The 13,944-nt window shown below is 45.8% G+C and overlaps 1 protein-coding gene across 1 annotated transcript in view; it reads left to right on the top strand.

The window, feature by feature from the left end:
• Positions 1 to 13,944, top strand: part of prkd1 (protein kinase D1) — a 37,607-nt gene that overhangs the window by 3,821 nt on the left and 19,842 nt on the right. The window contains exon 2 of the mRNA XM_076748044.1: positions 8,308 to 8,446. Coding sequence (XP_076604159.1) covers positions 8,332 to 8,446 — 115 coding nt within the window. The 5' untranslated portion in view covers positions 8,308 to 8,331. The remainder of the gene's footprint in view (positions 1 to 8,307; positions 8,447 to 13,944) is intronic.

Raw genomic sequence — 13,944 nt, 5'->3', positions numbered from 1 at the left:
TTGAGACAGGATTAGGGCGGATTCTGGACTGATCAGGGTGGGATCCAAATGGGACAGGATCAGAATAGAATCAGTATCTGGATGGGAGCTGGATGCGGGTCAGGACTGGGATGGGACTGGAATGGGTTAGGGTTGGGATGAGATTAGGATGGGCTGTGACTGATTCAACAGATTGGACTGTGATTGAATCATTTAAGGACAGGATGTGGACGGGATTCAGACAAGATGGAGCCAGAATCGGGCGAGGATCGGGATGGGATGAGCGCTGGATCAGGACTAGAAGAGTCCTCTGAAGTCCAGGACATGAGAGCAGCATGTTCACTTCACTCACCCCAAAATGGTGGAAAACACCTACTTAGTATGAATGCTCGCCAAAAATAGAGATAAAAAAGACAAGTTTGTGCACATCAGTGTTATCACGCTCCCTCTTACGCACATACAGACACACCAGCACATGTTCACGACGTGATGTGTCCCTTACCTCTGCGCAGATTCACTAATCGTCTCATTTCAGGTGAAAATCACCTCATTTTCCCATGTGTGACTTCTACACCTGAACGCAACACACATACACATACTGAAACCTGAGAGCCAGGATGCTAACGGCTTGACACCGTGCGACACACACACACACACACACACACACACACACACACACACACACACATACACACACACACACGCACACACACACAGGTTGTTGATTAAAGTGTTTGTTAGCAGGTTGTTGTTTATTCTAAAGAGGATTCAAAGTACAGCAGGTCACCTGTACACCTGTTCACACACCAAACCAGTGTGACACCGCTGGAAACATGCACCACTTAACACTCCAAATAACACCAAATGAACCTATTAATAAAAGATGTGTGTGTGTGTGTGTGTGTGTGTGTGTGTGTGTGTGTGTGTGAAGACAGGTGTGTTTGAAGGCTTATTAGAAATGTTCTTAAAGGTTTTCAGAAACTCAAACAAACGTTTTCTCTGTGAAAGTTTGTTTGTTTCCTCCACATATTTGACTGACAGATCTGAGGCCCAATCAGAGCTGGGCCTGGGACTTTGGCTGACTGCTCATTGGCTGTTCAGGCCGACGGTCAGAGGCTGTGGTCGGAGCTGTGAGGACGTTTGAACTGTCTCGTCAGGAGTTTGCTGTTGGCTGAATATTGACTCTGGATTTGGGCCGTGAAGGTGTGCAAACTTGGTTTGAGGGATTTTCAGTCAGTGAGTTGAACGAGGATCCGTGATTGGCCCGGAGGAGTCCAGGGACCCAGGGACCGAGACTCAGTGTGGGGGCATATCTCAGTGACCTTCAGCTTCATGATCCTCCTGTGGCTCCTGCTCTGAGAGAGGAGGAGGAATGAGCAGGAGAGAGGAGAGACAGGACTCTGCAGGCAGCATCAGAACCGGACGTGGTCTGATTTTGGGAAATAATAGTGTTACAGCGTTCAGATCTTTTACTTAAGTGTGTGGAAATGTGAAAATACTGCATAACAAGTAAAAACCTGCATGGAAAATATCACTAAAGTACAGGTGTGTAAGTATTATCAGCAAAACGTACTTCAAGTATCAAAAGTAAAAGCACATGTAAAGCTGAAAACCTCTGAGCGTTTCACTGGTTTATACTCGAGTAGAATTACTGATGCATTCAGGTGTAATCAGATTTTTGCCCGCAGGACGTGGAGCTGGTTTATAGGCTGTTTGGTAGTTTATGTTTCAGTGTGAAAGTAAAATACTTTCCTGAACTGAAGTGGAATAAAAGCATAAAGTGGAATAAAATGGAGAAGCTCACCGAGCTCAGTGAAAGCAGCTGATTCCTCCGCCGGAGTGTCTGCGGCTCAGAGGCTGATTCGACCTGCTGCTTTCCTGTGTCTGTCGCTCATTAGCTAACGTTAGCGGCTCTGGGAGGAAAAACAGATTCACGGGCTGAATTCACCTAAAGTTCATCTAAAGTTCAGTTTGACAGGAAGCAGCAGCAAAACAGACAAACTATGAAAGCATGCAGGCAGCTGAGCCAATGCTAATGCTAATGCTAATGCTAACGCTAGGTGAAACGACAGATTGACTAATGATAATAGTGGTGACAGCAGGAGGACTTGCTGAGGAGTCAGTCTGTGTGTGAACGGGTGAACACACCTTTCCTGTTAACCTTGATGAAACAACAGCAGTAACCATGGCAACTGCAGGCCTATACGTCAAAGACTAAAACTCAGACTAAAACCAGTTTTTAATCAAAAGACTAAATCTGAGCTGAAGTCTGAGGAGCGTCTGTGAGACCAGAGAGTTTGTTTTCTGGGTCTCTGGAGGTAAAGAAACACCGTCCAACACTGCAGCCGTCCGTGAACATCACACACACACACACACACACACACACACACACACACACACACACACACACACACACACACACACACACCTCTGCCACAGTAATAATAAGGCCGTGTGTGCTGTGTTTCTGTTGGTAGCCGTTTCTTCTTGTTGCCTGGCAACTGATGATGATTGCGGCTGTGAAGTGTCCTTTTGAGGGCCATTATGAGACACACACACACACACATGCACACACAGGATGAATGAAGCAGAGGAGGACAGATGTGTGTGTGTTTCCTCTCATTGTTCTCTCTCTTTCATCTCCTCTTTGTCCATCATTCACGTCTCTTTATTCATCTTTCCCTTCATCTCGTTCTCTCTCTTCCCGTCGCTCTTTCCGTTTCCTCTTTCCTTAAAGATGTTTTAAATTTTTCTTCTCGTCATCGTGTTCACGCTCAAACACAGAATGCTAACCGCTAACCGCTAACAGTTCAGTGTGTGTGTGTCACAGCCGATAGATCTTCCTCCTCTGATCCGTTGACCTCCATTAAAACACATCAGTGATCCTCACTGTTCCTTCATCTCCATGAACACACACACTGTAGTTTATTCTCACTCACACACACACACACACACACACACACACACGCTCACTGCAGCACCACATGTGGATTCATCCGCCGCTGAAAATAGTCCCAGCAGACGCTGTGTTTCGTCCTGTTTTAGTGCAGTGAGCAGCTGTTTGAGGACAGCTGGACAGTGTCACAGCTCCGTCCTCACTGGAGTTTACTGCAGTCACAGTCTGCTGCAGTGAAAGTATAAAGTAGCATGAAGTGGAAATATTCACAGGAAAGTACAAGTACTCTGAGACTCTCTGTAAGAAGTAGTCCTACACGGAGGTTGTAACTGTCCTACAATTGTGTCTCGCTCTGTCTCAGGTTAATACTTCATCAACACAGAGGACACGCGTTTGTCTTCATCAGCCTCTGAGTCACACACACACACACACACACACACACACAGATATAACTGTATCTGCTGCTGTCACTGCTGATGTCACAAAGTAATGATGATCACACACACACACACACACACACACACACACACACACCTTTCTAAATGGCATCATGCAGCATGTCCCGTCGTCATGGTGACAGCCCTCTCTCATCGCTGCAGTTTGGATGATTTTCGTTGGACGATTCTGTTTGTGCTTCGTCTCTAAAGTCTGAAAAACGTCTGCGGGTCTGAAAGGAGGAGGCCTTCGTGAGCGGACGGTTTGGTTTGGAAGACAGGCTTTTAGCTGGGGGACGGTGTCCTCCTGTCTGTAAAGACGCTGTCTGTCTTCACTGGGCTCAGAGTCTGATCGGGTGAATACACACACTTCCTGTGTGGATGTGCAGCACAGATCAGGCACCGATGCTGTAAATCCAACAAGTGTTTCTAAAGTTTCACACATTAAAGCTGCAGCTGTGCTGCGTTCACTGCAGAGAGACACAGAGACAGAGAGACACAGAGGGAGACACAGAGAGACAGAGAGACACAGAGGGAGACACAGAGAGACAGAGACACAGAGAGACAGAGAGACAGAAAGACACAGTGAGACACTGTGAGACAGAGAGAGACACAGAGAGAGAGAGACAGAGAGACACAGAGGGAGACACAGAGAGACAGAGAGACAGAGACACAGAGAGACACAGTGAGACACTGTGAGACAGAGAGAGACACAGAGAGAAAGAGAGAGACACAGAGAGACACAGTGAGACACAGAGACAGAGAGACACAGAGAGTCACAGTGAGACACAGAGACACAGAGAGACACAGAGACACACAGAGAGACACAGACGCAGAGAGACACAGAGACACAGAGGTGCAGACAGACACAGTGAGACACAGAGAGACAGAGACAGCAGGGCTCAGCAGAAGTGGCTCACCTGGATCCATTGATGTCATCCATCACACCTGTGCTCATGTCTGCTGAGAAAACCCTTTTGGTTCATTCTGTCTTTTAGTTTGAAAACTCCAAAAGTTCAGATTTAAAAAACAAAACCTGAATCAAACGTTTATCTAATTGTGGACAGTGTGGACTTTTAGCGTGCTGAAGGTCAACGTGGAGCCACTGCAGCTGCACTGAAACCAAAGTTCATCAATGAACTCATGAGAATCCCCTTTCAAAATAAAAGCACAGTTTTTTCTTAACTTTTTTCTTGCCCAGGCAAATGCCCGCGACCCAGTTGTGGGTTGCGACCCACCAGCTGAGAGTCACTGATCTATAAATATAATAAATGGTCTCAAACGTGTAAAATGTTCATTTGTTATCAGTTTGTACTGAACTTGGTCCCGCTGTGTTTTCCAGCTGTAAGTCTCAGGTATCGCCATCAGCAGGCGTCCGTTTGAAACAAATGATGAGGCAGAAATAAAACCCTTCTTCTTCAGTGTGTTCAGACTCTCACTGCAGCAGCGCTGACAGCGTTTCTGACTGCTGGGATGAAAGTTGAAAGAGACCAAACGGTGAATGTGCTCCAACGGTTCAGGGACGGTTCTCAGTTCACTTTTCTTCTGAATAGTGTTCCAGGCTGATCGAGCAGGGATGAGAAGATGAGAAGAGGTTTAGATATGAACAGCAGGAAATCAGCTCCGATCATCAGGCCGACCACATCGATGACACAGCCGTCAGCGTGAAACTCCCCCAGCTGATCAGTTTCATTTAGAAAATCATTTTTTGTACAAACGTTTTCTGAAATGTTGAGTTTAAATATGTGAAACCATCAGAACTGAAATCCACATGAACATAAACCAGAAGTCTGTTTTAGATGTTTTCTGTCCACTTGAAGACAAGTTAGAGAAGAAAACCTCCACACTGAACATGAAGACACACTTAAGGACAAAAGACCGCGTGGACCAGAGCCCAGACAGGAAGTGACATCAGGACCTCGGCGGAATCAATCATTCAGTTCACATTTTGATCAGAAATGAGTTTTTACCAAGACTCCAACACCCACAATGCCTTGCAGGGCAGCCAGGGAGCTGTAGTTTGATATACGGTGCGTTCAGTACAGGAGGTATCAACTGAAGAGAAAGAGACCGAGGAGGAGGAGGAGGAGGAGGAGGAGGAGGAGGAGGGACCAGCCTTGAGTTCCTGCTACCATGACAACAAGACGAGCACTGCTGCTATGGTGACACCACACACACACACACACACACACACACACACACACACACAAAGCTGTATCTACGAAGTGTATTGTTGAGGATCTTATTGAGAAGCAGAGAGAGATGAGGCCCTGAAGAGGAAGAAGGGCGAGAGACTACCGCTCACAGATGGACTGAGAGAGAGAGAGAGTGAGGTGAAGGTCTAATGAATGAGAACATGAAAAGTGAAGAGTCCCCTCCTCTTCGTCATATCTTCTGCGTCCTCTCCTCTCGTCATGCTTTCCATCACTTGTTTTGTCCCTGTTTTTCATGGATGTAGCTGGTAGCTAGCTGGAGGGCCACGTAGGAAAGATGGCGGCTGTGTTTTTTGAAGGATTTACGTGCTGAAAGTCTTCCTTGTCACTGCTCACCGGTCATATCTGCCAATATCCACCATAAGCAGACTTATGGAAGCATTGGGTGGATGGATACACTGCTGTCTGTCAAGAAATAGTTCCACTATGAAACCACAGATTGTGTCATTTCTGTCAGAGCCCGGATAGCTGCTCCCCCTGCTCCCAGTCTTTGTGCTAAGCTAGGCTAACTGCCTCCTGAGTCCAGCCCTGCACTGAACACACAGACAGCCTCACACACACTCCTGATGACAGACCGACGACTCCCTCAAATCAACATCAGGATGTTGTTAATGGACGTGTGACAAAGAGGAAGAACATGAAAACCAGTCTGACAGTTTCCTGGATGATTGCCACAGACGTTACCTCTAAACTCATGGAATTACTGTTCGACCTCGCGGACTGTCAGCAAATGCTCTGAGGCCCAGAACTGGTCCACAGTCCAGAGGTTGGGAACCTCTTGTATATGTCTCAAAGGTTTATTTTGTTAATACTACACCTGCAAACACAGTATAATTACTATTAATACTACCAGTAGTTGGAATATTCATTGTAGTGAAACATTTTTCCTTGGTGTTTGTATGTTTTGTTGATGTGTGTGTGTCTCTGTGTGTGTGTGTGTGTGTGTGTGTGTGTGTGTGTGTGTGTGTGTGTGTGTGTGGTCGATAGCGGTCTCAGCGGTGCTCTGCAGTTGTGTCGCTCGTTTCAGCGACGCCTCATCGATTTTCAACATGACGGCGAGCTGCACCTTTAACTTCCTGTGGTTTCCTCCACTGTGTGTGTGTGTGTGTGTGTGTGTGTGTGTGTGTGTGTGTGTGTGTGCTCTTGTGCTTTTATCTTTGTGAGGTCTGAACCTGACTGATTAAAGCACTGATCTCAGATGTGTCGTGCAGCACAGGCCGCTCATCTTGGGGTCTTAACGGGTTTCAGTTTTGATTGTTTTACAGCAGAAAAATGAACCAAAGCTTCAAACTTCCTCTTCCTCACCTGAAGAATCCACGTGTCCAAAACTGTCATAACTGTGCCAGAACAGGTGTGAATCCACGCTTCTGTGTCATCTCCTCTCCTTGTGACATTTTAGTCGTATATTTGGCGACGACGACTGATTTCAACAAACCAAGTGGATCCTGTGAATGTGATGAATTTCCAGATAATGGAAAAGACCTTCAGCTGTCTTTGTCATCATTCGATCATTTGATTGGATCGTTGAAGCTGAAGCTGACAACATGAACATGTTTTCCTGCTTCGTCATTGGTCACTGTCTGTAAATGTACCACACGAGTGTTTCTGTATTCATTTATTCTGTGAGATTATTCTGTCCATCACCTCCTGATGATCATTTGAATGATTTATTCATCTGCTGATGAAGAATAAAGCTCCTCGTTTCTCTTTTCCTTCTCTCTCTCTTTTCTTTCTCAGCTTTGCTTTATTGGCACAACCATAATTAAAGAGCACATTCGGTGTGTATTAATACTCACACGGCGGCTGTGTTTACAGTAAAAGTATGACGGTGGCTGTATTTGTTCCTCCAGTCTGGACTGGACGCACAGGTGACGCCAGAAGTGACGAGGCACAAAAATCCCAAATCCTGTTTTGACAAAGTGGAAATTTCATCCAGAAAAAGAGTGAAAGTCAACTACAACTCCCACAGTGCACTTCAGCCACAAACACCCAATCACAGAGCTTTAAATGCACTTTGCAGAAACCCGACTAATTCAGTTCAGCTTTGGATGATTCAGTGAATATGGAGCTTTGTGCTGAGCCGTGGAAGGAGTACTCTGATCTGTACTTCAGTAAAAGTACAAAGTATCATCAGCTAAATGTACTTGAAGTATCAAAAGTGAAAGTAACTGTCGCCTCTGTCTGATAGATGATTCTACACTAATACTCAGCAGTTAGCTAGATTCGTCCAGTGAGGTCCAACCTGTGGGTCAGGTCCCTCCAAAGGGTCGGTGGAACAACTCGGAGACTGGAACACGACGAGGAGCCACAACTAAACAGTGCCGTACTTTAGTGTAGTACTTAAGTGTAGTACTTTAGTGTAGTACTTTAGTGTAGTTCTTTAGTGTAGTACTTAAGTGTAGTACTTTAGTGTAGTACTTTAGTGTAGTTCTTTAGTGTAGTACTTAAGTGTAGTTCTTTCTTAGTTTATCGTATCTGTCTAACAAAGTAATTAGTAAGTACTGATATTGTACAAAAAGTACTATATCAGCCTGTGAGATGCAGTGGGGTAGAGGTATGAAGTATCATACAGTAGAAATACTCAAATGAGCGTTTGGTTCACCTGTGATTCAGTCCTCTAAGTGGCTTCTTGTCGGTATCAGCAGCAGCTGAGGCTCATGGGTAATGTAGTAAACTGAAGCAGAACATTTAAAGCTTTAAAATTCCCGTTCGTCTCGCAGAGCTGGAGCTTCGCTGGAGTAAAACAGTCCCTTCTGTCTTCTCACGGCTCTGCTCTGTGTTTCAGATACCAGAGTGTGTTTTCTATGGGATGTATGAGAAGATCCTGCTGTTCCGCCATGACCAGAGCTCGGAGAACATGCTGCAGCTGCTGCGCTCGGCCTCTCAGATCCAGGAGGGAGACCTGGTGGAGGCGGTGCTGTCAGGTAACAGAGGCTGGGCGGGGAGACGCTTCAGTCCATTAACATGTGAGCTTCACCGTCTGCAGGTTTTCAGCGGGGGGTGGCAGTACATTAACTGCTCCTGAAGTAAATTTAGGCTAACTCATCGGTAAAATCCTCCTTTTCAAAGTCAAATCTGACAAATCCTGAAAATCGTAACCTCACCTCCCCTGGAGACATAAAAACAGTCTGAATGAGGCTTTCAAAGTACAGTAACCATCAGCAATCACAGACAGCCATAAAGCACAATTCTGTCTTGATAATCATCAAATTTAGACTTTAGATTAGTTCAACTTTATGGTCTCTGTATACAGTAAGAGCATGTTCAGCTAAATGTAGGTTAGCATGTAGCCAGATTGAGCAAACAGTAGTAAAGGTGCATATAGAGACACATAAAGATAAAGTAATTTACACAGCGAACAGTAAACCAGCACGAGATGTAGCTGTGATATACACAAAATCAACAGAAAAACATCTGGCATATGTTCAGTAGAAGAAGAAGTGGATACTATAATACTTCCTGTTTCTATAAACAAAGTATGACAGAGCCTGTACTGTACATGTGTACTTTTACCTGAGAAATATTTTGAGTGCAGGACTTTTACTCGTCTAACAGCATTTTTTTTCACTACTTTTACTTCTTCCACCACTGAACAAATCCCACGAAAAGAGTAAAACACCTGGAAGAGTCCAGATGTGTTTGGTAAAGATCTATCTGCCGTCCAGCTCAGGACTCAGGTGTTCACGCCGAGCTACGCTACGCTAACGGTCTGACAGCTGCTGCTTCCTCATTTCCTGCCTCTCTGTCACCCCCCAGTACACTGTGTGTGTGTGTGTGTGTGTGTGTGTGTGTGTGCGCGCACGCGTGTGTGTGTCTACATTTGCATAATGGCCGTCTGCATTTGTTCTAATAAATGTGTTTGTGTGTGTGTTTCCTCTGTGTGTTTATTGATGATGCACGTTTGGATTTTGTTCAGCTCCGGTTAAAGTGCAGCCGCTGAAAGGAGCTGAGGTGGCAGCTGAAGCGACGCACTGACAGAAATGGAAGTGGGAGATGGATTTTAAGCACTTAAAGATGTTGAAGTGTCAGTTGAAGTGCAAGGACCGAAAGGAGTAGAGATGAGACATCGCCGTTAAACAGGCGATGAGGTACGAAGCTGAAAGCAGTAGACGTGTCAGAGCTCACAGGCGTTGAGGCATCGGTTCGATTTTAAGTGCTGAAAGGACCTGAAGCGTCATTTGAGGAATTTCCCAGGCACGTGTAATTCAAGCCGCGGCGAATGAAGATGAGCAGTGTGAACGGAGTTGAAGAGTCATTTGAAGCACGATGAAGGAAGTTTCAGCGTGGAGCTTAAACTGAAGCTCTGAAGTGGAAGGAGGGATGAAAGCGCTGAAGGAGCTGAGGAGAAGAAGGAGTGGAGGTGTCGAGCCATGAGCGCTGAATGGTGTCGAAGTGTCATCTGAGGTGTAAGCACTGAAAGCGGCTGCAGATGTTCCTCTTCTTCTCCTCCTCGTCTTCAGTTTTACTCACGTCTATTTCTGTCCCTCTTCTTCGTCTCTTTGTTTATCTTCTTTTTGTTCCTCTTCCTCCACCTTTTCTCCTCGTCCCTCCTCATCACTTTATGCTCCTCTGAAATGTGTACTTACACTCCTGCAGTGGAACATGATGTTCCGACTCCTTTCACCCCCCCGCCATGCTCCTTCCTCCCCAATCTCTTTCTCCCTCTCCTCCTCATCCTCATCTCCGTCCTGATTATTTTCCACCTCATTTACAGCCCTCACCATCTTTCATGACTCCTTCCTTCCTCTTCATCCCCCCATCATTCACCTCCTCTACCTTCTCTCCTCCTCCTCCTCCTCCTCCTCCTCCTGCTGACACTCAGTTAAAAACACTTTCGTTAACAGCTTTCTGCCAGTCCCAGCGACAGCTCCAAGTGTGGAGGAAACAAACAGGAAATTGACTTTGTGCGGTGTAACAGGCAGCTCCAGCCAAGCGAGCTGATTGGTCACAAACGACCTGTAAAAAAAACATCCTGATAATTCCCAAAACACTCATGCCGACAGGTTTTATTGGCTGTGATTTCAACCGGGGAGCTGGTTGACAAACCTCCTGTTTTTTAATCAGCTCACATGCTGCTGAAGGTTGTTTAAATCCCAGTGAAGCCCGAGGATGACGGGACTCCACTGCACCGTCTCTGTGATTTATCGGCTTCATTAGAGTTTGTTGTGGAGACAAACAGTAAAATTCAATAGAAAGCAAATATGAAATAAATTAAATCCAGAAAAATACAGAACAAAACAAATCAAGGACGCATACAAGCATCCAGGTAAACACCCATGGATCCGTAATTAAACTGTTATTATGACTGTGAAACTGAATTTTTTAATCAAAGCCGTGAATATCTGACTTGGTGCTTGATAATACCTGATGTACTGAAAACCAAACAAACATGGATGCCTCAAAGTTCAACATTCAGGTTAATTAAACCCCAAATTTAATGGTTACGATACTTCAAACCTGTCTTCAACTCTGAGGGTGCAAAGTCGAAACAAGGACTTCCTGTCGCTGCCTGACCAGTGCTTCCATGCTAACGGTGACACCAGCTGACCAGTGTTTCCATGCTAACGGTGACATCAGCTGACCAGTGCTTCCATGCTAACGGTGACACCAGCTGACCAGTGTTTCCATGCTAACGGTGACACCAGCTGACCAGTGCTTCCATGCTAACGGTGACACCAGCTGACCAGTGCTTCCATGCTAACGGTGACACCAGCTGACCAGTGCTTCCATGCTAACGGTGACACCAGCTGACCAGTGTTTCCATGCTAACGGTGACACCAGCTGACCAGTGCTTCCATGCTAACGGTGACACCAGCTGACCAGTGCTTCCATGCTAACGGTAACACCAGCTGACCAGGAGCATCAGGTGACTTAGAAGGTGAAAACATGGCTGATACTTTGTGGTTGGTGATTGTGTGGAGGAAGGAAAGAATTTTCAGAGAGCTCAGTGATCTGTTCGTGTTGACCTGGTCCTGATCCTGGTCCTGATCCTGGTCCTGGTCCTGGTCCTGATGAGTTAGCTGAAATGTTCAGTTTTAAACCTGACTGAGCTAAACGTTCGACCTCTGACCTCTGGGCTCGGTTTGTCAGCCAGCTGCTGAATGTTGATGTCTCATAATTAAAGTTTAGTCTGCCGTCACACACAGTTGTCGAGCTAATCAACTAAAACACAAATCTAATTATTAGAACCCGACTGTTCCACCGCTGCTGGTTCTCAGCTTCTCCACCCGCAGTGTTTGTTTTGTGGTTGCGGGTTAACAAGCCAGCAGCGAGCGCTCCTTAACGCTCCTAATTCCACCACAGAGAACACACACATAAACACAGGCATTTATATTCAGACAAGGACTACCTAGGACACCCTCACACACACACACACACACACACACACACACACACACACAAGTCATTTTCTGAAGCATATAATAACAGTTTGGGAGCTTGTTCAGACTTCCAAACGTATGTTGGCCCTCCAAACAAAAGGCATAAACAATAATTTGAATAAATGGAGGTAATTTCCTGCAGCAGAATGTCTAATCAGAGCGGTATTCTACTGGAGGACCACAGCACAGGGCGAGTGTGTGTGTGTGTGTGTGTGTGTGTGTGTGTGTGTGTGTGAGAAAGAAAACGAAACGGCGAGAGAGATTTGGGAATGCCTGCAGAGAGAGAGAGAAAACGATATCTCAAACTACCCATCATGCCTTGCCAAGCCTGCTGGCCAACCAAACAAACACTTGGTCCATCTGCGCCCGCTAAGAGCCTCTCATACCTCCAAAACATTTACAAAATACCCGCTAACAACCCATTCATTACTCTTTGTTGTTGTGTTCCTCGCCCTCCCCTCTCTCTCTCCATCTCTGGCTAGTTAAAGGAAAACTGGATATATTCTAGATTTTTCTTCCTGTCAACAAACCTCACGCTAACTGATAACCGCTAACAGTGTTGTATCACAGCTGATAGATCTTCTTCCTCTGAGCCATTGACCTCCATTAAAACACATCAGTGAGCCTCACATGAACCAACCAAATGTGGATTCATCCGCCGCTGAAAATAGTCCCCAGCACCATTTCCTGCTGTTTGTTTGAACACCAGACCAAAGTAAAACACGGACCTCTGGGTTCTGTCTGCAAACATTATTCAACATGCTTCTCTACAGCCTTCAAGAACCACTCAAGTTTGTTCCGAAGTAGCTCAAACGAACAATTTAAAAGTCACATTTGGCAGTTTTGTCACATTTTCGAGAATTGAAAGTTGGCATTGAACGTCTGCTCAGACTGGTGATCTCGTTCAGTTGTTCTTCATCAGATGCTTCGCCAGGTTTAGACTGTTCAGAGACAGACGAAGCCTGTTCCTCTGCTTGTGTTTTGTGCAAACCCACACTGATATTTGCGCTGATTCTCACTGGTTAAACCTCTGCTCAGGTTGAGCTGATCTATGCTGAGAATTATGTGTCTACATGTTCCAATAAGAAGGATGAAGGTGCCTGAACAGGTGCAACAAAGCAGACAGAGTGTGAGGGGAAATGTTAATGAGGCCCAGTCTCTGCACCCCACTCAGTCCTCACAGGAGGTCTAATCAGGCACAATGAGTGAAAACACCTGTGCAGGTCTGCCGTGTGCTGGAGAGTCTTCAGCCAACATGCAGTGTTTGGAAAGTTTGGCTTCTCTCATCAAATTTACAAAAGACATTTTTAACTTCATTCCATCCTTCTGCTGTCAGTGTTCACACTGAGGCTGCAGCACTGATACCTGAAAAGGTAAACAAACTGAACAAACTGCAGCACTTTACATCCAAACCCATCAATCTGCTCCAAACGTCAGTCGTGATGATCAGCTGTCACCAGTTTCAGGCTGTACACAGAAAAAACAGATGATCACGAATCTGAAAGGTATTGATCCCAAACTGTCCCAGCTCATGAAGCCATAGCGCATAGAGAGCTGTCTCACCTGAAACCAGGTGCTTTTTGTTCACCTGCCTCTGAGCTAAGTCATTCAGTGTGACCCAGTCCCTGTTTCAGTCTCAGTTCATGTCCAAGCACTGAAGGACTTGAAGCGTATGTTCAGGTGTCTCAGCCTCATTGTACAAATGCATTTGAAAAGCTCAGAAGATTCAACATTTAACACTTTGAGCTGAACTGAATGGACTGATTTTCCATCAGTTTTGAGGGGTTTAGATTCCCCTGGTTTGTTTTTATTGTTGTTACAGTTTGTGGAGTTAGAATATTAGTTTCATGTAGGTTTCAGAAGCTGCTCACGCAGGCCGGGCGACGCCCTCCTTGGCGTTGTGGTTGTGTCAGCAGGAGTTCTCGGTGCTGCCAGAATACCCTACTGGGTTTTTGTGAAAACAGCTGGAGAATGTGTAGGCTCAGATGGCCACGGTGGCGGCCGGCCCAGTCACCCCAGATCAGCTGCTGCTCGTCTCCAAG

This window comes from Chaetodon auriga, chromosome 14, assembly GCF_051107435.1.
Source record: "Chaetodon auriga isolate fChaAug3 chromosome 14, fChaAug3.hap1, whole genome shotgun sequence".
In the NCBI taxonomy this organism is placed as follows: Eukaryota; Metazoa; Chordata; class Actinopteri; order Chaetodontiformes; family Chaetodontidae; genus Chaetodon; species Chaetodon auriga.
The sequence above is the reverse complement of the archived record's forward strand: the minus strand, read 5'-3'. Positions and strand labels throughout refer to the sequence as shown.